Source organism: Thalassophryne amazonica, chromosome 1 (genome assembly GCF_902500255.1).
Source record: "Thalassophryne amazonica chromosome 1, fThaAma1.1, whole genome shotgun sequence".
NCBI lineage: Eukaryota > Metazoa > Chordata > Actinopteri > Batrachoidiformes > Batrachoididae > Thalassophryne > Thalassophryne amazonica.
In genome coordinates, this window is record NC_047103.1 from 151,172,132 (window position 1) to 151,194,774 (window position 22,643).

At 42.7% G+C, this 22,643-nt stretch overlaps 1 protein-coding gene across 1 annotated transcript in view; it reads left to right on the forward strand.

The window, feature by feature from the left end:
* Positions 1-22,643, forward strand: part of txndc16 (thioredoxin domain containing 16) — an 89,687-nt gene that overhangs the window by 42,353 nt on the left and 24,691 nt on the right. Inside the window, exons 16-17 of the mRNA XM_034176214.1 lie at positions 4,245-4,329; positions 4,679-4,820. Of these exons, the coding sequence (XP_034032105.1) occupies positions 4,245-4,329; positions 4,679-4,820 (227 nt within the window). The remainder of the gene's footprint in view (positions 1-4,244; positions 4,330-4,678; positions 4,821-22,643) is intronic.

Below are 22,643 nucleotides of genomic sequence, written 5' to 3' on the forward strand. Positions count from 1 at the left end.
CCAGCACCTGTTGAACATGCTTTTCTCCAGTGCTGTCCTCAGCTTAGATGCCGAGAAGGCTTTTGATTCGGTCAGTTGGCAATTCCTGTATCAAACTATGGGTCGTTTTTGTTTTTCTGAAAAATTTACTCAGGTTATTAAAGCCTTATACACATCCCCAACAGCAATGATAAAAGTAAATGGTGGCCTATCAAGTCCAATAAAACTCCAAAGAGGCTGCCGTCAAGGGTGCCCTTTAAGTCCATTTCTATTCAATTTGTTTATTGAACCCTTAGCCCAGATGATAAGACAGGAAAAAGAATTGAAAGGTGTAAATATTAAAGGTACAGAATATAAAATTTGCTTGTACGCTGATGATGTACTAGTAACACTCTTAAACCCAGGAAATAGCATACCTCTGCTTATGAATGTCCTTAAAATGTTCGGATCTCTTTCAGGATACTCTCTTAATGTGAATAAAACCCAAGCTCTTTTGTTCAATTATAATCCTACTCAAGAACTAGTTAAAAAATATGATTTCAACTGGAACCTATCATATATTCAGTACTTGGGGGTAACCATACCAAAGGACCTCCCTTCCCTTTTCATACTTAACTACAAAAATATTACAAAGAAAATCAATAAGGACCTAGACAGATGGGCCTTGCTCTCACTAGATATTGGAGAAAGAATTAGATCGATTAAAATGGTAATCTTACCTAAATTTTTGTACCTATTTAATGCGTTACATGTGGAAATCCCTCAGAGCCAATTCAGAGAATGGGACAAATGTATATCTAGGTTTGTGTGGAATTCAAAGAAGCCACAAATAAAATACACTATTCTCCAATTACCAAGGGACAGCTGAGATTTGGCTTTACCTTGTCTTAGGCATTATTATATCGCAGCCCAGTCGAGGCTGCTTGTCCTCTGGTGTGATGAGTCCTATGTGGCGAGGTGGAAGGGTTTGGAGCTTTCCCTGACTGAAGTGCCATTACAGTCAGTACTAGGCTGTGCACATTGTGCTAAAACAACTATACAGCTAGGAAATTTTTGCTTGTGTTCATCTATTAAAATATGGCTGCAAGTTGTAAAGATGTTTCATCTCCAAAGACAAGTTAAAATCCTGGGATGGCCACTGTGTGACCCACACTTTGCACCAGCAGTTCATGATTTTAGATTTAAACAATGGTCTCAGTTAGGTTTAATAGTCCTTAGCAGTATCATTTCTAGAGGCCAGATGGACAGTTTCCAGAATCTTTCACTCAGATTTGGTCTTGGTAAACATGATTTTTTCAGATATCTCCAATTACGCCATTATTTTGTTAAGGAACTACATTGTGTCTCATCTGGAAATCCCTCCAACCTAGTTCAGGTCTTTGTTGATATCTACAAAGGGTGTAATAACAAAAAAATTGTAGGAAGAATTTATAAGATTCTGAATTCAACTAATAACGAAATGTATCTTCATGTGAAAAAACAATGGGATAAAGATTTGAAAGTTGAAATACTAGAAGAACTCTGGTTGGAGGGATGGAAGTCTCAAAATTGTACAACAAACTCGCCTATCTGGAGAGACTTCTGCTGGAAAAGTTTAGTTTGTTTTTTTTTATTACTCCTATTAGGAAATCAAAAGTCATGGGAATTCAGTTCTCTTGCTGGAGGGAATCTGGATCTGTCTAAGCAGATCAAGTTCATATATTTTGGTCATGCCCTGCCATCGTTCGTTTTTGGAAGGAGGTAATAAGTATGATTCACTCAGTACTGGGTATTCATTTGGACCTGTCATTTTGCTCTTTGTTCCTCTGTGTCTCTCCAAAAGGATTAGGTCAAATGGACTTGTACCTACTAAGGATTATTCTTGTTGCGGCAAAGTGTTGGCTCAAAAAAGACATTCCTTCAGTGTCTCTCCTAATACAAATTGTGACACACATAAGAACAATGGAACTTATAACATGTCCGCCTCCACCTACACAACACAAAGAAAAGTACTGGAAAAGATGGGACTGTTTTGTACAATCCATGGGACACTGACAATGTTGAAGAACTGTAAAAGTATCTTCTTTTGTTTGTACTCCTGTGCCTGCCCACGTTTGTTGTTTATGTATGCCATAAAACGTCTTTAAAATAAAAAGTAAAAAAAGAACATGCTTTTCTCTTTGAAAGCCTGACGAAAATGGCACGTTCAAGACATTGTTCAAAGAACAGCGTAGTTTTGATTAAAAAGTTGATTGGAGAGGGGAAAACTTATACACAGCTGCAAAAATTATAGGCTGTTCATCTACAATGATCAGTGCTTTAAAATGGACAAAAAAAAAAACAGACCGCGTGCAAGAAAACGGAAAACAACCATCAAAATGGATAGAAGAATAACCAGAATGGCAAAGGTTCACCCTTTGATCAGCTCCAGGATGATCAAAGACAGTCTGGAGTTACCTGTAAGTGCTGTGACAGTTAGAAGACCGCCTGTGGTGAAGCTAATTTATTTGCAAGAATCCCCTGCAAAGTCCCTCTGTTAAATAAAAGACATGTGCAGAAGAGGTTACAATTTGCCAAAGAACACATCAACTGGCCTAAAGAGAAATGGAGGAATATTTTGTGGACTGATGAGAGTAAAATTGTTCTTTTTGGGTCCAAGGGCCGCAGACCAGTTTGTGAGATGACCCCCATACTGTGAATTCAAGTCCACAGTGACGACAGTGAAGCATGGTGGTGCAAGCATCATTGATATGGGCATGTTTCTCCTACTATGGTGTTGGGCCTATATATCGCATACCAGGTATCATGGATCAGTTTGGATATGTCAAAATACTTGAAGAGGTCATGTTGCCTTATGCTGAAGAGGACATGCCCTTGAAATGGGTGCCTTGAACAAGACAATGACCCCAAGCACATAGTAAACAAGCAAACTCTTGGGTTCCAAACCAACAAAATTAATACCTCACAGATGTGAAGAAATCATGAAAAACTGTGGTTATACAACTAAATACTAGTTTAGTGATTCCCAGGATTGCTAAAAAAGCAGTTTGAACATAATGGCTTTGAGTTTAGTAGCGTCAACAGCAGATGCTACTATTATGTGAACACCCTCTTTTCTACTTTTTTCTTCACTAATAGCCCAATTTCATAGCCTTAAGAGTGTGCATATCATGAATGCTTGGTCTTGTTGGATTGTGAGAATCTACTGAATCTACTGGTACCTTGTTTCCATGTAACAATAAGAAATATACTCAAACCTGGATTAATCTTTTTAGTCACATAGCACTACTATAATTCTGAACACTACTGTAGGTGGTGTGAGGGAGGGGAACTGGGTGGTTTCAAATGAAGCCCAGACCTGCCCACTGATGTCAAATTACCAAGCCAGCTAAAGCTAACAAGCTAGTTATCTTGGCTTTGAGTGATAAGTAATATATTTTTGCAGACTGGGTGGTGGCTTAATAATGGGTATCTTGAGTGCAGGTATTAAAAATTATGACTTACCTATAGCCTCAGTAACCCTGACACTGTCAGCGAAGCTGACTTTACCAATGTGTCAATAGCTACAAATTAGTGCTAACATAGGAATTAAAAAATGTTTCCTCACTGAAAATACTGGTGCACAGGCTTTTTAGGTGGTCTGTTAGGACAGCTGGCTGCACTGAAAAGCCAAATTTTTTCCTCAGATATTTGTATTAAAATATTTACAAAAATTATATGTAGGGGCAAGCTAGCTATAGAGACCAAAACCTCTTTTTGTTCCAGAGTGTACACATGTTCATTTCTGCTGTCAGCTTGGTCAGCCTCAAGTGGCCATTCACGGAACTTCAGGTTATGGCACTTCTGCGTTCGCTTCATTTTGAAGAAACTTGGTTTTAATCCTATCCGCTTACTCTGTGAAACCACGCCCACTATCATTGGTCAAGCACAGTTGGGGTGAAGTTCGTTGGTGCAGCCAAAGAATTGCTTCTGCTTACCTTAGATTTAGAGAGGGGGGTGTGGCAACCAGCGGTTTAACAGACAGGCACAGAAATGGGTCATGTCTTAGAGACTTGAAGAGGGACAACATTTTTAGGATGCATTGCTTCAGTGTCTGAGCTGTTTTGGTGCCAGACTTTAATATCTGTTCTTAACACACCTGGTAACCAAATGATAGCTTTTTGAAAAGGCGCACAATATAAACCTGTTGTAAAATTCCTCGATTGGTCCACCTTGCAGGATCTCACATCTATGCCGGCGTGTCTGCTGATGATGAAATGATACAGTGTTGTAACGTGTCCTCGTAGGTGTACCGGTGTTTACTGAAGCAGCAAAGTCACTGCGAGGTGAAATGCTGAGTGGGTTACTGACTGACGGGCTGGCAGAGAAATGGTAAACTTCTAAATTCACCCACATCAGTCCTGTTTCACAGATAAGTCCTCATTTAAGTGTTTCCTTTAAGAGACATTATGTAGCTGAGAGAAGAAATGTGCATCAGCCATCTCAGTAGCTCTTAAAAACATCTTTAAATATCATTTCTCCTTGAAAAACTGTATTTCTTGAAGGCAGCATGGGATTATATCTGAGCGAATTTGGGTACAACAGCCAAAGTGTCAACTACCTTTTCCTGTAAAATCTCAAAAGTATGACTTCATTTGCTGCCTAATTTATGGACTTTCGAATTGTTTGAGCAGCACATTTCAGTGTTTTGTGTGTGTGCGTGCGTGCGCGCTCCGTGCAGGGCTGCAGACTACAGGGTGGTCCTTCCTGCTGTGCTGGTGTTTCCATCTTGGAGGACACAGACTCATCCGTCTCCCCTGAATGTTTCGTCTTCTGCTGAGGAGCTGCTCACAAACATCAGAAAGTCACATCTGCGCACACTGGTAATGCAAATTATTGTTTTATTTTTGTTGATATTTATCAGTCGGACCTGCAGCCCCGAGGACCAGCACCCAGCCGGTAACGGACGGTGGCAGCAGCAGAGAACCAGTCACTTGGAAGAAAAGCGCTTAATCAGCGAAGTTCCACAAAAACCACACATGAAGGATATATATATTTTTTTTCTTTCCTTTTTTACATGGGCCGTAACTTCAGCTTGCCAGTGAGCCGACTTGGCACCGGTAACAGTGGCAGCATTTGAAGGAACAAGTCACGTCTCACATAACGGAGGACATTATTTTTAACTTCAGTTGATGAACTGGCCGGCGATCACTTTAGTATTTCTCTGTTTTCCTTGTTGTTTAATGCTGGCAAATTATACAGTATTTTTTGTCTTTCTGATGCCTGATTCTTTTTTTTTCTCTGTTTAAGGTGCAGCTCCATCCAGAGATGGGAGTTGTATTTGTGTTGGCGACTTTCCTGTCCTGTGTGCCAACAGCATTTCTTGTATATTCGTCCGTGAATTGTTCTGTAATTTATGTCTGTAGCATGGCCTAAGCAGAGGATCACCCTTTTGAGTCTGGTCTGCCTGAGGTTTCTTCCTCAGAGGAGTTTTTCCTTACCACTGTTGCTCTGGGGGTTAGTAATGTTAGACCTTACCTGTGTGAAGTGCTTTGAGGCAACTCTGTTGTGATTTGGCGCTATATAAATGAAAATAAATTGAAAAAATTGAAATTGAACTGGCAAAGTGGCAGATATTAATGATCCAGTTCAATTCTGAGAGTTGGCTGGCCCTCTGAAAAGCCATGTTAATGAGGAAAGAATAAAAACTCCGATGGGACACGGCGGGCGAGCCTCGTTTCTTGATCACACCAAGAGTCCTGGTTCGCGACTTTAATCCACAGAAAGGTGAGTCACGATGGATGTCTTTAAATGGCTTTGACGAACTTGCGGTACGCTACGTTTGTTTTACGAGTGAGAGCATTTTACAGATTAAATGTGAATAAGCCAGTTTCGACTTTCTCAGTGCATGCATTTTCAAAACAGGTGACAGTGTTACTTTGTGCACAGCAGAACAGCGTTGTCAGTTGCTTTAGGCCCTAATTTTGTATTTTATTGACTGTACAGCAAGCAACACAGCCCTTTTGGCGCATTTACCGGCTTAGAACCAATCAAAATACTATAGAAGACAAAGAATTACCCTTCCTTTTCACATTCCTTCCTTTCTTTCACTTATTACCTCAGTTTTGTTCCTTTGACGTTCTTTCTCTGTTAATTGTGCTCCTACTTATTTAGAATGTGTTTTACTTGACAGTTTGAAGTGAGTTCTCTTTGTTTCAGAGGGCTTCATACACATTAAAATTCACCAGAATACAGAAAATCTGACTTGCTTGTGGAAAGATTTTCTGGGGGAGCACCCCCAGACCCCCCATAATCAATACTGTTTTTACTTGACAGTCTGAAGTGAGTTTCTTTGTTTCAGAGGGCTTCGTACCCATTAAAATTCACCAGAATACACAAAATTTGACTTGTTCTTTTAAAAATGTTATGGGGGAACACCCCCAGACCCCCCAGAATCAAGACTACACCCCCGCCCCACCACCCCTTTATGTATCTTTATGTTCAGGTTTGCATTCTTTTTATGCTTTTCCTCCCTCTCTCCTGAGTGGCTATTTAGAATAGATTTGTATATTGTATAATGTGTTGATTGTATTTATTGAGGAAAAAGAGTGTGTGCCCCCACTACAGCACATTTTAGTGAATTGCTGGCATTGATTTTTGCCAGGAAAAAATTTCAGTCAGATGAAAATTTATTGCTTTAACCCATACGCTGTTGTCCAGCCAATATTTTATGAGCTTTGGAATAAATCTGTCAACCTGTGAGGACAAGTAGGAAATCTACCCTCAGATTTTTGTCAACAAACTGATGTGTAACTCTCATGTTCGCTGGGTTTTGTATTGATTTAATAAGATCAATAAGAAACGTTATTCATCACTGCGGAGGAGACTTCAATGTCACAGTATCTCAAGAATAAAAAACAAGATCTTATAGGTTAAAGAATCTGAAAGCTGTGCTAGTGCACAGTGAAACATTGCACTGGATGATTGCACAAAATAATGGAATGCATTGCGTAGAATGCACTCTACTTGCAAGACTATACATACATTACTTTTTATGTTTTTGACCTTGTATGGCAGGTCATATCATACTATCCCATATGGAAAAGAAATAGAAAAACTTACAAGAAGTTACATCAGTTCCAGTAATAAACTTTATATTTGACGTGTTGTGCTTATAAGTCAGTTTGATATTACACATATCTACTAAGGATTCTGTATGTGGAATTACTGTCATATTGTTTTTTTAAGTTCCCAGTTTATATAAGTCACATATTGTACAAATTTACTAAGGATCTTATATCTGGTTTGACTGTCACATGCATTACTTACAAGTTCCAGATAGAACAGATACAAACTTTATAAAATTTATGTATATCTTTTCCATATGGGATGATTTGAAAAGTGTTTGTTCTGCTACTCCCCCGAGGTGCTTGGACAGATTTCCAGCAATCATGCTGTGTGCCTGTACATTAACCCCCGAATTTCCCTTAAGGGGTTTGTGTTGGTAATGGCCAAGATCATTGGGGTCAATGGTCAAAATTTTTCTTTATCTCCTTGTTCCTGTACTCATCCCATGTCCTTTGGCTACTTTCCACCAAACTTGATATTTGGAAAACATTCAACCCCAGAATCGTTCTTGAAGGGTTTGTTTTGGCAAAGGTCAGGGTAATTGGGCTCAAAGGTCCTCCAGTGTCCATCAAACTTGGCACCATATGTAGGTGGGTTCTAAAATTGCCAAATCTACCAAAAGTCAATCATTAGTGTCAAGGACATGTTTGCCTGTCTGTTTGTTGGCCTATTCCTCCTTCGACTCCTCGCAAGTCCTTGTGTTGATTCTACCTAATTTTGTATTTTAATGAAGGTTGACTTCAAAATTGGCATAAAAATGTTTTTTATAGTGGTCAAGGAATTTGACCCAGTTTGGACCAAATGTAGTGCAGCCTGGGATGGATTCCAGAACTGTTTCTGCAAGGTCAGCCAGAGGTCAGTCATTTGGGTGAAGGTCAAAGTCACTGGGGTCAAATGTGAGATTGCTGTAACCAATACTGTCTTCATACTTACAGATACTATTACCTAAAATCTAAAAAAAAAAAAAAAAAAAACAACCCAACAACCCCTCCCCCCCCTTTCCAAATTGTCATTATGGGGTTTTGTGTGTGGAATTTTGAGGAAAAAATGAATTTCATCCATTTTGTAATAAGGCTGCAACATAACAAAATGTGGAAAAACTGAAGTGCTGTGAATACTTTCCAGATGCACAGTAAATGGAAGTGTACGGTGTATGCAAAACTTTGGGCACCCCTGATGATTTCCATGATTTTCCTTTTAAATCATTGGTTGTTTTGAATCAGCAATTTCAGCTAAATATATCATATAGCAGACAAACACAGTGATATTTGTGAAGTGAAATTAATTTATAGAATTTACAGAAAATGTGCAATCATTCTTTAAACTAAATTAGGCATGCATAAATTTTGGGCACCCCAACAGAAAAAAATACATCAATTTAGTAGTTTCCTCCTTTTGCAGAAAAAAACAGCCTCTAAATGCTTCCTATAACTTCCAGTGAGTCTGGATTCTGTTGAGGTATTTTGGACCATTCGTCTTTACAAAATATCTCAGGTTTGTTGGTTTCTAAGCATGGACAGCCTGCTTAAAATAACACCACAGATTTTTCAATAATATTCAGGTCTGGGGCCTGAGATGGCCATTCCAGAATCTGTACTTGTTCCTCTGCATGAATGCCTTACTAAATTTTGAGAAGTGTTTAGGGTCGTTATCTTGTTGAAAGATCCAGCCCCGGCGCAACTTCAGCTTTGTCACTGATTCATGAACATTGTTGTCAAATCTGCTGATATTGACTGGAATCCATGTGACCCTCAACTTTAACAAGATTCCCAGTACCTGCACTGGCCACACAGCATGATGGAACGGCCTCCAAATTTTACTATAGGTTGCAAGCGTTTTTCTTGGAATGCTGTGTTCTTTTTCAGCATGCATACCGCCCCTTCTTATGTCCAAATAACTCAATTTTAGTATCATCATCCATAGCACCTTTCCAAAATAAAGCTGGCTTGTCCAAATGTGCTTTAGCATACCTCAAACGGCTCTGTTTGTGGCGTGTATACAGAAAAGGTTTCCTCTGCATTACAACATCATACAGCATCTCTTGTACAAAGTGCACTGTATAGTTGAACGATGCACAGAGATACTATCTGCAGCACGATCATGTTGTAGGTCTTTGGAGCAGATCTGTGGGTTGACTATGATTGTTCTCACCATCCTTTATTTTTCGTGGCCTGCCACGTTGGGCCTTAACTAGTACTGTGCCTGCGGTGTTCCATTTCCTCACTATGTTCCTCACAGTAGAAACTGGCAGCTGAAATCTCAGAGATAACTTTTTGTATCCTTCCCCTAAACCATGATGTTGAACAATCTTTGCTTTCAGGTCATTTCAAAGTTGTTTAGAGACTCCCCTGTTGCCACCCATTAGAAGAGATGCAAAAGGGGAAACATTTGCAAATGGCCACCTTAAATACCCTTTCTCATTAGATTCACCCGTCAGTTCACCTGTCAATGAGCTTACCAAACCAATTTTGTGTTCCAATAATTAGTGCTAAATGTATTCAAATCAATAAATGACAAGGGTGCCAAAATTTAGTAAAGTAATTATTGCACACTTTCTGTAAAATCTAGAAACTTTATTTCACTTCTCGTGTTCGTCTGCTATATGATTATTTAACTGAAATTTCTGATCCAGACAACCAATGATTTTAATGGAAAATCATGAAAATGATCAAGGGTGCCCAAATGTTTGCATACAACGGTATATATGGAATCTGGAACAAATTATATATAATATATAATATAAGTCTAATATGAATAAATATTATATATGGAATGATGTTGTATATACAGTATGTCATAAATATTAGAAAAGTTATATCTGTATATACATACAAAGAGTGCAGTGGTGGGTTGTCTGACAGAGAAACAGCTGTATGATGTCAAGCTGGTGTTAAACATCCTGCTGCTGTCAGACTGAAGAACCTGTGGCGTGAAGGTGGTGCTCTTTCTTACTGTGGGTGCAGCAGTCTGTTGCTGAGAAGCTGCTTCAGGCCCCACAGTGTCATGCAGAAGGGTGAGAGGTGTTGCCCATGATTCATGTCAGCTTGGATAATGGCCTCGTCTCACCCACCTCATCTATGGACCCCAGAGGGCAGACCAGGACCGAGCCGACCCTCTTAACTTAATGATCTGTGGCCATAATAATTTATTGGCTACAGATAATCTCATGCCATCTTCTCAGGCCGCATCACTTTATTCAAGTGTATGAAGGATAGTCCACTTTTTTTTTCACAGTATGAGTGACACTGTGCTCTTACTTACACTCTGTAGTAGGCTTTTTGTAATATTTCAAGAATTTCCTTTTTATTACATTTTTGCCTATTTTTCTTTGTTTGCAGAGCAGTGTTTAGCATAGAGAAATAACAGAAGGATGTGCACCATTACAGTAAAATGTGTTTGAAATAATACGAATAGAGAAAAAAAAACGGGTTTAATTTCCACTTCTGTTGACTGTATTTTCGTCTCTCTCGCTCTCTGCTCTCTGCTCTCTGCAGCCGGAGCTGACTGTGGAGAACCTGCCATCGTACCTCGCCCAGGCAAAGCCCTGCTCCTGCTTTTCATAGGGAGGAGAAAGGAGGAGAACAAGACGGGCCGTAGTCAGAACAAGGCGTTGGTGAGGAGATGAGAAAGTGGTTGAGTCTGGAGGGGAGTGGATGAGCAATACCTGGCTTGTTGGATGCACCTGTATGTTCACCGGCCACTTTCCCTCTAACTATTCATTCTTTTCTAACCTTTGCTCTTGGCTTGTGAAAAATAGAATTTGTTACTTTGTTGTAGTGGCCGTACACCAGCTGGAAAATCTATCCTGGTGTCATACCTGGGTCTCAGCATTCTCTCCCTGCACTGATCCTCACACATTTGCCCTCCCGCGCGACTTCTACCAGTACCCGCCGAACTCCCCCATAGTGGGTCACTCCATCCGTCAGTGGCTGCAGAGGATAGAGGGCGGCACTGAACCCCCTGCAGGTACTAGAACCTGGGCAGGATAACAAGATGCAGCAAGAAGAGAGCCAAGGCCCACAATTCATGTGTTCAGAATTTTTTTTTTTTTTTTTTTTTTTTCTGATTGGGTTCAACTATTACCTGAACTCTCCCTAACATTTAGAGGAACCTACTCCAGAACAGAATTAAGCATTTTACCAAGTCTAATGGGAATCTTTCATGAGCATAAAAAAAAAAAAAACTACTCTTGCACGTTTTTTTTTTTTTTTTTTTTGTCCCAAATACTTTTTGCAACCTGGGTATTTATGCACACATACATGCACACATTGAAGGCGAGGCAATGCCCATAAGAGAAGCTTCCGAGTTTCTGCCAATGAGTGATTGGACCTGGTGCCCCGATGGTTTATGTGATAGACTGTTGACGTGTGTCCGACCAGACAGGAACATGTCTTCCTCTCAGGGCCGGGAGGAAATGCTTGAGAGCCAGTCGCACAGCGCGAAGCTCCAGCAGTTTATGTGTTGGAGTCTCTCCTGAGGACTCCAGACACCCCTCACCATCCTGTGATTCCACACGGCCCCCCCAACCTTTGAGTGATGATCTGTAACAACCACCTCTCGGCGAGGAGGGACACCCTTGCAGATGAAGTCCACGTTCCCCCAGGGTTTGAGGTGCAGAAGGCACTGGTTGGAGAGTCGTACAAGCCTGTGCTGATGCAACTTTGAGTTGAGGCCTAGGTTGTTGATCCAAATCTGTAGGGGACATAAGAACAGAAGTCCCAAAGGTACCACTAGCGACATTGCAGTCAATTTGCCAATCAACCGGAGCAACAAACCAAAAGGCAGCGTCACAGCCCGTTGAATGTGTGAGACAAGACGAATTACATTGTCCACTCTCTGCGGGGATGGCGATGCAGTCATAGTCAGGGAGTTGATGGCAATGCTGATGAAGGTCGTTTGTTGACTGGGAACAAGAGAACTCTTTGCAAAGTTCACTGAGAGTCCTAAATGAGAGACATGGTTCAGTAGAAGAGCTGTGTCGTTGTGCGCCTGCTCCTGAGTTGGAGCGCAGACAAGCCAATCGTCTAAGTAGGGTAGGATTCTTAATCCAAGAGCTTGCAGTGGGGCTAGTGCTGCAGCCATACATCTGGTAAATGTACGAGGGGCGAGAGAGAGGCCGAAAGGAAGCACCCTGAACTGGTATGCTTGACCTTCGAAAGCAAAGCAGAGAAACTGCCTATGATGAGGCGCCACTGGCACATGGAAATAGGCGTCTTTTAAGTCGACAGTTGTGAACCAGTCTCCTGGTGTGATAGTTTGAAGGACATCTACTGTGCGGAGCATGTGAAACTGCAGCACTTTGATATAACGATTCAGACGTCGGAGATCGAGGATAGGACGAAAGCCGCCATCCTTCTTTGGAACAAGGAAGTAAATTGAATAGAACCCCCTGAGCTGGTCTGAACTGTGAACTGGCTCTATGGCCCCCTTCTCCAGGAGTTCCAAAATCTCTCATTGTAGGGCGGCAGACTGCACCGAGTCGGAAACAACAGTCATCCTCACCCCATTGAACTTTGGAGGACGACATCTGAACTGAATTCTGTAACCTTCGAACAAGGATGAAATGACCCATGGGTCTTGAACTTGAGCCTCCCAGTGGCTGAGTTGATTTTGTGAAAAACGGCTGGGGGCCAAACATTGGCAGTCAGACCCGACCACCTCTGCCTCGCATCCCTGAGGACCTCTGGGCGCGATTACTGGAAGCTTTGTGAAACCGTTCAGTTCTCGGCGGTCTGCCCATAGGCTGGAAGAGCTGGCCCTCAACTGCAAAAGCATGTGCAGCTCTGGGAGTCGGCGGAAGCCTGGATGTAGAGTGAAAAGCTGTAGCACGTCTGACTGGCTGAGGTCTGGAAGACCGGTGTAGGTCAACAAACTGTTGCCGAGATTTACTAGCCTCAATTGCACGCTCCAAAGTTTGTTGGGCCGCAGGTCCAAATACTTGGCCTGGAAGAACCGGCAGCGAACGGAGTGTGCCTCTGCAGGATTCGGACAGGGGGGACTGCGCAAGCCACACCTGACGTCTAGTGATGGTAAGGGTTGACATCAGTCTGCCAAGCTCTCTGGACATATAAGCAAAGGTTTGGAGTGAGGCATCACTAAGACTTTGCATAGCATCATCAACCTCTGCCTCCCTCAAAGACTTTGAGAGGGCAAGGGCTAAATGGGACAGTGAGTTGCCTAGGCGACCGTTGCGAGCAGCTATGTCATAGCTTTTGGTGAGGAGGTCATCAGTGACTCTACACTGAGGATGTGGGCAGCGAGCATCCGGCCGAGCAGCATCAGCTGGAGCCACAACCAGGTTCGCAATAATGCTGTCAACGGCGGGCATACGGTTCAGACCATACTGCGCCGAATCACACATAGAGCTAAGGGCTCTGCAGTCCTGTGATAGATGGGTCAATGATTTGGGTTCCGCCCAACATCAGTGGAGCTCCTCGATATATGGTTGTGAAACTGGAACGTTGAACTCAGGCTTCTGAGTGACTTTGAAAAAGGCACTTGAAGCGGTGGTTTCTGCAGGGGGATTGTCGACCCCAAGCCTGGATAAAGCCAACTGAACAGCTTGCTTGACAAAGGATAGTCCAGGTCCGGTTTGCGGCAGGGACTCTGCCTCAGAGGTGTGAGAGCCCACTAATGAATGGCTTGGAGAAAGACCCCTCTCATCCTCATCCTCCACACAGTTTGTATCACTTGTCTTGTACAAGGAATCAGTCGCAGCAATAGACACGACATCTTCCTCCTGCTGAGTAACTACATTGGTCTGATCAGCCTCATTAGGGACAACAGGAACTGTCACTGCATCCCTAGGCTGTAGATTCAGAAGCAAGGACTTAATCTGAGCAAACTCATAAGTCAACGTTTCGACCTTTTCAGCCAAAGCATGGTCATGAGTAACCTTCTTAGCAGAAGGGGCTCCTGCATGTGGGCGTTTACGGCGCTTTGGTTCCTTCCTGGGGCTTCCCTCAGGTGTCCGATCCCAAGACACGAGGGGCAAAACATATATCCATCATCTGGGCTCAAGGGAGCCAAACAGGTACTACAGCCATGCAACAAAGGCCCTGTCAACATTGTGGACTGCGTGCAGATGGCTAACGCAAGCCCTGATGGTTACAAATGGAAAGACAAAGCGTGAATCACATGCAGTGTAAATAGTTACACGAGGCACGGAGCGTGAAGCACTCACAGCCGCAGACTCGACGCGAGGCACGGAGCGTGAAGCACTCACAGCCGCAGACTCGACGCGAGGCACGGAGCGTGAAGCACTCACAGCCGCAAACGCGACGCGAGGCACGGAGCGTGAAGCACTCACAGCCGCAAACTCGACGCGAGGCACGGAGCGTGAAGCACTCACAGCCGCAGACTCGACGCGAGGCACGGAGCGTGAAGCACTCACAGCCGCAGACTCGACGCGAGGCACGGAGCGTGAAGCACTCACAGCCGCAGACTCGGCACGAGGCACGAAGCGTGAAACACTTACAGTGTAAAAGCTAATAGAAGGCCCGGAGCGTGAAACACTCAGCCACAGTAATAACAACATGCACACAGCCGAAAAACTCACAGCCCAAGTGCTAAGTTACTTAGAGCAACGACGACAACACTAGCTGCTAGCGGAGCTGTTAAACTTAGCAAATGGCGGCAGTGCAGACGAAGTACTTCAAGGAGTGGAAAACACTCACAGCAAGCCCAACACAGTACACTATACTGGTACTGATACACACACTACCACGTAGTTAACGGGGTTAGTGACACAACTAAACAAATAGCCAGCTTTCATCGAAACAACACAGCTAATGTGCACAGAGGAAAATACCCAGCAGGGCAGCGGCAAAGGCACGCACCTGGTGTTTAGGAAGGTGTACTCACGACAGGCGTCAGTCAAAGAATACAAAAAACGATGAAGCCGTGTCTCGCAGCCTCTGGAGGACGTGTACAGTGCACGTAGCTCCAACCGAAGGTGGGTTGCGAGACTACAAGCGAGAGCGGCAATCGCAGCTAAATGCGTTCTCAACCTCTAAGTATGCGAGAATGTAGAAAAGAAGCGAGCGCTGGGTGCATCTGGTATATAAAGACAACCAGTGACGTCACCCAGGTCACATTCAATGGCGTGACTTTGTTGGTATATATTCTCGACCTCTGTGCTGCGCACATGTAGTTATCCAGGTGCTAAAGCACCGCCCTCTGGCGGTCAGGGGGAATGAAATAGAACAGTATTTGTACTCTTGCTTTCATCCTGAAGAATGTCACGTAACCACACACTCTATGGTTTCTATTTCAAAAAACATCTAGAAGTATAGTCCCACAAACCTTCCCAAGTAGTGTTTGTGTTTGTAAGGTGTAGCAGTACCTGCACTCCACCTCAAGGGTCGGATGTGGCTGTGTTTACATTACCAGCTGAACTGGCCTGTCTGTTTTGCAGAGCATTTCACATGCAGTGATTTCTAAGAAACCGCTATATATACTTCTGTGTAGGCTCTCAGTTGTCCAGCTTGAAGCTTGAATCTTCGACTGAAGATTCAGTCGAAGATTCAAGCTTCTCTATCATATATACTTGTATCATCTAGGATTGTATTTGCAGTTAGCCAAAATCATGAATGGGAAAAATGACATAAGATGTGATCACACCACTGAGAAAGGAACAGAGCTGGCTGTTGAGGTCTAACTCCAAAGATCACTTTACAGTCCAATCTCAGTCCACATATGCAGCTGACACAAACCTAGCTTGGAAAAACCTTTTGGCGCGTTTGCGCTGCATGAAAAGATGAGATGTGTGTCACATGCAGGCAGAGTGATCAAATTCGGGTCATTTCAGCTGTTGATGTCAACGTAGCCGTGGTGTGTGCTCCTCATTGTTTCAAAATTTTACATGATTTTCATCAGTCAACCAAATCTACCTCCAAACACCAATTGTAGGGTTTTTTTTTTTTTTTTTTTTTAAAGGATTGTTAACCATTGGAATTATTATTTTAATTTAGTGTGACTCAACACCCCCGAGTCACACTAACTGTCAGAATGCTCGTAGCACGGGCCGAGGCGGAGGATTAGCAGCAATCTTCCATTCCAGCTTATTAATTAATCAAAAACCCAGACAGACATTTAATTCATTTGAAAGCTTGACTCTTAGTCTTGTCCATCCAAATTGGAAGTCCCAAAAACCAGTTTTATTTGTTATTATCTATCGTCCACTGGTCGTTACTGTGAGTTTCTCTGTGAATTTTCAGACCTTTTGTCTGACTTAGTGCTTAGCTCAGATAAGATAATTATAGTGGGCGATTTTAACATCCACACAGATGCTGAGAATGACATCCTCAACACTGCATTTAATTTATTATTAGACTCTATTGGCTTTGCTCAAAATGTACATGAGCCCACCCACCACTTTAATCATATCTTAGATCTTGTTCTGACTTATGGTATGGAAATAGAAGACTTAACAGTATTCCCTGAAAACTCCCTTCTGATTGATCATTTCTTTATAACATTTACTCTGATGGACTACCCAGCAGTGGGGAATAAGTTTCATTACACTAGAAGTCTTTCAGAAAGCGCTGTAACTAGGTTTAAGGATATGATTCCTTCTTTATGTTCTCTAATGCCATATACCAACACAGTGCAGAGTAGCTACCTAAACTCTGTAAGTGAGATAGAGTATCTCGTCAATAGTTTTACATCCTCATTGAAGACAACTTTGGATGCTGTAGCTCCTCTGAAAAAGAGAGCTTTAAATCAGAAGTGTCTGACTCCGTGGTATAACTCACAAACTCGTAGCTTAAAGCAGATAACCCGTAAGTTGGAGAGGAAATGGCGTCTCACTAATTTAGAAGATCTTCACTTAGCCTGGAAAAAGAGTCTGTTGCTCTATAAAAAAAGCCCTCCGTAAAGCTAGGACATCTTTCTACTCATCACTAATTGAAGAAAATAAGAACAACCCCAGGTTTCTTTCAGCACTGTAGCCAGGCTGACAAAGAGTCAGAGCTCTATTGAGCTGAATATTCCATTAACTTTAACGTAATGACTTCATGACTTTCTTTGCTAACAAAATTTTAACTATTAGAGAAAAAATTACTCATAACCATCCCAAAGACGTATCGTTATCTTTGGCTGCTTTCAGTGATGCCGGTATTTGGTTAGACTCTTTCTCTCCGATTGTTCTGAGTTATTTTCATTAGTTACTTCATCCAAACCATCAACATGTCTATTAGACCCCATTCCTACCAGGTTGCTCAAGGAAGCCCTACCATTATTTAATGCTTCGATCTTAAATATGATCAATCTATCTTTGTTAGTTGGCTATGTACCACAGGCTTTTAAGGTGGCAGTAATTAAACCATTACTTAAAAAGCCATCACTTGACCCAGCTATCTTAGCTAATTATAGGCCAATCTCCAACCTTCCTTTTCTCTCAAAAATTCTTGAAAGGGTAGTTGTAAAACAGCTAACTGATCATCTGCAGAGGAATGGTCTATTTGAAGAGTTTCAGTCAGGTTTTAGAATTCATCATAGTACAGAAACAGCATTAGTGAAGGTTACAAATGATCTTCTTATGGCCTCGGACAGTGGACTCATCTCTGTGCTTGTTCTGCTTTTGATACTGTTGACCATAAAATTTTATTACAGAGATTAGAGCATGCCATAGGTATTAAAGGCACTGCGCTGCGGTGGTTTGAATCATATTTGTCTAATAGATTACAATTTGTTCATGTAAATGGGGAATCTTCTTCACAGACTAAAGTTAATTATGGAGTTCCACAAGGTTCTGTGCTAGGACCAGTTTTATTCACTTTATACATGCTTCCCTTAGGCAGTATTATTAGACGGTATTGCTTAAATTTTCATTGTTACGCAGATGATACCCAGCTTATCTATCCATGAAGCCAGAGGACCACACCAATTAGCTAAACTGCAGGATTGTCTTACAGACATAAAGACATGGATGACCTCTAATTTCCTGCTTTTAAACTCAGATAAAACTGAAGTTATTGTACTTGGCCCCACAAATCTTAGAAACATGGTGTCTAACCAGATCCTTACTCTGGATGGCATTACCCTGAGCTCTAGTAATACTGTGAGAAATCTTGGAGTCATTTTTGATCAGGATATGTCATTCAAAGCGCATATTAAACAAATATGTAGGACTGCTTTTTTCCATTTACGCAATATCTCTAAAATTAGAAAGGTCTTGTCTCAGAGTGATGCTGAAAAACTAATTCATGCATTTATTTCCTCTAGGCTGGACTATTGTAATTCATTATTATCAGGTTGTCCTAAAAGTTCCCTAAAAAGCCTTCAGTTAATTCAAAATGCTGCAGCTAGAGTACTAACGGGGAATAGAAGGAGAGAGCATATCTCACCCATATTGGCCTCTCTTCATTGGCTTCCTGTTAATTCTAGAATAGAATTTAAAATTCTTCTTCTTACTTATAAGGTTTTGAATAATCAGGTCCCATCTTATCTTAGGGACCTCGTAGTACGATATCACACCAATAGAGCGCTTCGCTCTCAGACTGCAGGCTTACTTGTAGTTCCTAGGATTTGTAAGAGTAGAATGGGAGGCAGAGCCTTCAGCTTTCAGGCTCTCCTGTGGAACCAGCTCCCAATTCAGATCAGGGAGACAGACACCCTCTCTACTTTTAAGATTAGGCTTAAAACTTTCCTTTTTGCTAAAGCTTATAGTTAGGGCTGGATCAGGTGACCCTGAACCATCCCTTAGTTATGCTGCTATAGAAGTAGACTGCTGGGGGGTTCCCATGATGCACTGTTTCTTTCTCTTTTTGCTCTGTATGCACCACTCTGCATTTAATCATTAGTGATCGATCTCTGCTCCCCTCCACAGCATGTGTTTTTCCTGGTTCTCTCCCTCAGCCCCAACCAGTCCCAGCAGAAGACTGCCCCTCCCTGAGCCTGGTTCTGCTGGAGGTTTCTTCCTGTTAAAAGGGAGTTTTTCCTTCCCACTGTAGCCAAGTGCTTGCTCACAGGGGGTCGTTTTGACCGTTGGGGTTTTACATAATTATTGTATGGCCTTGCCTTACAATATAAAGCGCCTTGGGGCAACTGTTTGTTGTGATTTGGCGCTATATAAAAAAAAATTGATTGATTGATTGATTTAATTTTGAACTCTAAGCCGGTCTGCTCTGTGTCAGCCTGATCCCGTCAGATCTCAGAAGCTAAGCAGAGCAGGCTCGGGTTAGTACTTGGATGGGAGACCTCTTTGGAACACCAGTGGCTGCGTGTGTTTCTCCGAGTAAAACTAGAGTTGCGTCAGGAAGGGCATCCAACTTGTGCCAATTACCAATGCGGATCTGGCTGTATCCGCTGTGGCGACCCCGAACAAAAAACCGAGAGCAGCCGAATGAACAACATTTAATTTTGAACTCTGTTTTCAGTGACTTGCCTCCGAATGCATTGAAAATTTAACACAATCTAGGATGTTGCAAGGTTTCGTCATTTTTCAAAGATCAAACGGATCCAGCCTCAGAAGATTGATTATTTACGAGGTCTGTTAGAAAAGTATCCAACCTCATTATTTTTTTCTAAAACTATATGGATTTGAATCACGTGTGATTACATCAGACATGCTTGAACCCTCGTGGGCATGCGAGAGTTTTTTCACGCCTGTCGGTTACGTCATTCGCCTGTGGGCAGTCTTTGAGTGAGGAGTGGCCCACCCTCTCGTCGTTTTTTCATTGTTTAGGAATGGCTCAGAGACTGCTGCTTTGTTTGATAAAAATTTTTTCAAAAACTGTAAGGCACAACTGAGTGGACACCATTCGATAAATTCAACTGGTTTTCAGTAAAAATTTTAACGGCTGATGAGAGATTTTGGTCTGGTATTGTCGCTTTAAGGACGGCCCACGGGCCTGACGGCGATCTGCGCTTCGAGGCGGCAGCGTCTCGCCGTTTCAAGTTGAAAACTTCCACATTTCAGGCTGTGTTGACCCAGTAAGTCGTCAGAGAACAGAGAACTTTCAGAAGAAGTCGGCATGAGGAGTTTATTCGGACATTCCATTGTTAACGGACATTTTGTAATGAAAGAACGTGCGGGCAGAGTCGCATGTCGGGCCGGACCCGACCGCGGGGGGTCGCGACAGGAAAAACATCTCCGTTGGAAACCTTAACGGGTAAGTTGGAACATGCCCAAGCTGTTAAACAATTTCTCAGTTACTCACTTGTTGAAAGCCATCAAAAGCCGCCTGAATTTTACAAATGGTTTTCAACACGGAGGTGTTTTTCCTGTCGTGGCGCACACAGATTCGCTGAGTCGTCACGGAAACGACTCGGCGAATTTGCGCGCACGTCTTTCATTACAAAATGTCCTTAAACAGTGGAATGTCCGCATAAAGTCCTCATGCCGGCCGCTTCTGAATCTTCTCTTCTCTCACGACGTCCTGGGTGAATTAAGCCTTAAATTGGGATGTTTTCAGGTCGAAACAGGCCGACGACAGCGCCTGGAAGCGCTGTGCGACGTCCCGCTCCGTGGGAAGTCCTTACAGCGACAGAAACACCCCATAATCTCTCATCAGCCCTTAAACTTTTCACCGAAAACCAGCTAAATTTCTCGAATAGTGTCCACTCGGATATTCCTCACAGGTCCAGAAAAAATTTTGATAAAGCAACGTGCGCCGTCTCGAGCAGCATGTGAAACAAAGGAATTCAGCCGAGAGGGCTGAACCACATCTCACTCAAGGCCTGCCCACAGGGAAATGACGTCACCGACACGCATGAAAAAACTCACGCATGCGCACGAGGGTTCAAGCATGATTAGTGTAATCGCACGTCATTCAAATCCATATAGTTAAAAAAAAATGTCGGTTTCTTATCTAATAGACTACGTATTATATGATTTATTTAAAGCTATTGTGTAGGATTTAGGGGTGTTTATTAGCACAAATGGAATATGTCATTATTATCCATATGTCCATTCAGTATTTTTCGTGAACTTAGAATGAGCCCTTCATATCTACATGGAAGCTGCCACGTTGATACAGCCGCCCAAAAGGGACTCACTCATTCTACCTTTCATATATTGCAGCGCAGTCACAAAACTGAAGTAAACAGATGAGGAATCAGTGGTTGTTCCCTTGGAGAGTGTCTGTCTACTGGTTGCTGTCTACAGGCTAACAAGTTTGAGAACCTCTTTTTGTGAAATAAAAGATCATACATATTGTTTATGAATTGTCAAGTGTGCAATTGGCACTTTTTATTAAAGTGTTTGGGACTTCGGCGAGGGTGGTCGCATCTCCTCTCTCCTCTATCTCTGCTCCAACCTTCAAAGTCCCTACTTCACCAGGCTGCGAATTCTTCAAACTATATTGGATTAAGCATGGAATTGATCAGCTGGTCTCTGAATGCTATTGACCCCATTTTTTCTACAAGAAGATCAGGGCCGAGGGACCCTGCGTGCCCAGATGGAACCTACCCTGCGGGCTATGTTCTCAACGCCTGGGAGACATGGCGAGTCGCATGCTTTGCGCCATTCTCTGTGGAGGACGTCGAGGATTTATTCATATTTGGTTTCATAGTAGGAGGGCTGGTACTTATTGGCTTATGTGGCCCTGACCTACTGGAAAATTGGCAAGAAGGCTGCTGCCAAAACCACGACCCCTCACTTGTCCGTCATGATTAATGAGTTGGGCAAGGCGATGCATTCTCAGACTGCATTAACACTTGAACTCAGATGCATATTGGATGGCATCTCGGAGCAGATACGATGCGCACCTTGCAGATGAAGATGAAGATTTCAGAGACCGGGGAATATTCATAATTTGGGATCTGGTTTGTTCATGTGAGACTGTAAAAGTGTTTTTCACTGCTCAGCCACAAACACTGCAGGCTTATCAGCCTCTGAAGATAAAATGCCCCATTGTTTTGGGGAACATTGGCTGCCCCCTTATCTCTCTAACTCCAGTACACGAGGACAGAAACTGACTCGCACATGGACAAAGACTGAAGCATGCTCCACCTCCCCCCTACCTCCCCTCCTGCCCCATCACACACCCATCCCGGCCACTCCTTTTCCCCTCCGGGGGCTGTGCAGTTTTAGCTGCGGCAGGTCCCCGTTCCCCCCAAGCTGGCGGTGGCGCGACTCCTGTTGCTGCAGCTACCACACATCACATCGCCTCAATTCAGAAAATGGACTGTTTCAAGTTTAGTGCACATAAACAATGTCAAATGCATATGTGTTGTCTTAATTCTGATGTGTGCCATTATTATGGTAAACAAGTAATAATTGTGAATTAATTGCTGTATCTTGTCTGTGGCAATTTGAGTGTGGTCGTAATCTTGTTGTTGCTGCACTTGTAATGACAATAAATCTCATATCCATCCATCCATTCAATTGAAAGCGAGGCAGCATGAATCCCCGTCACCAACGTGAAGGGAAACAGTCATAGCCGGTGACCACATAATGCAGTCTGTAACCTTACCACTAGATGACACTATATCCTACACATTGTAGCTTTAAGAATCTTAAAACAGGGTTACTTTCCGCATATTGGGTTCTGCAGTATCTCTGATCTTATCACACTGACAAGAATTTTTACACAGTGTGGTGTCACAGGCTGAGTCTGATCTGGATCAGGTCG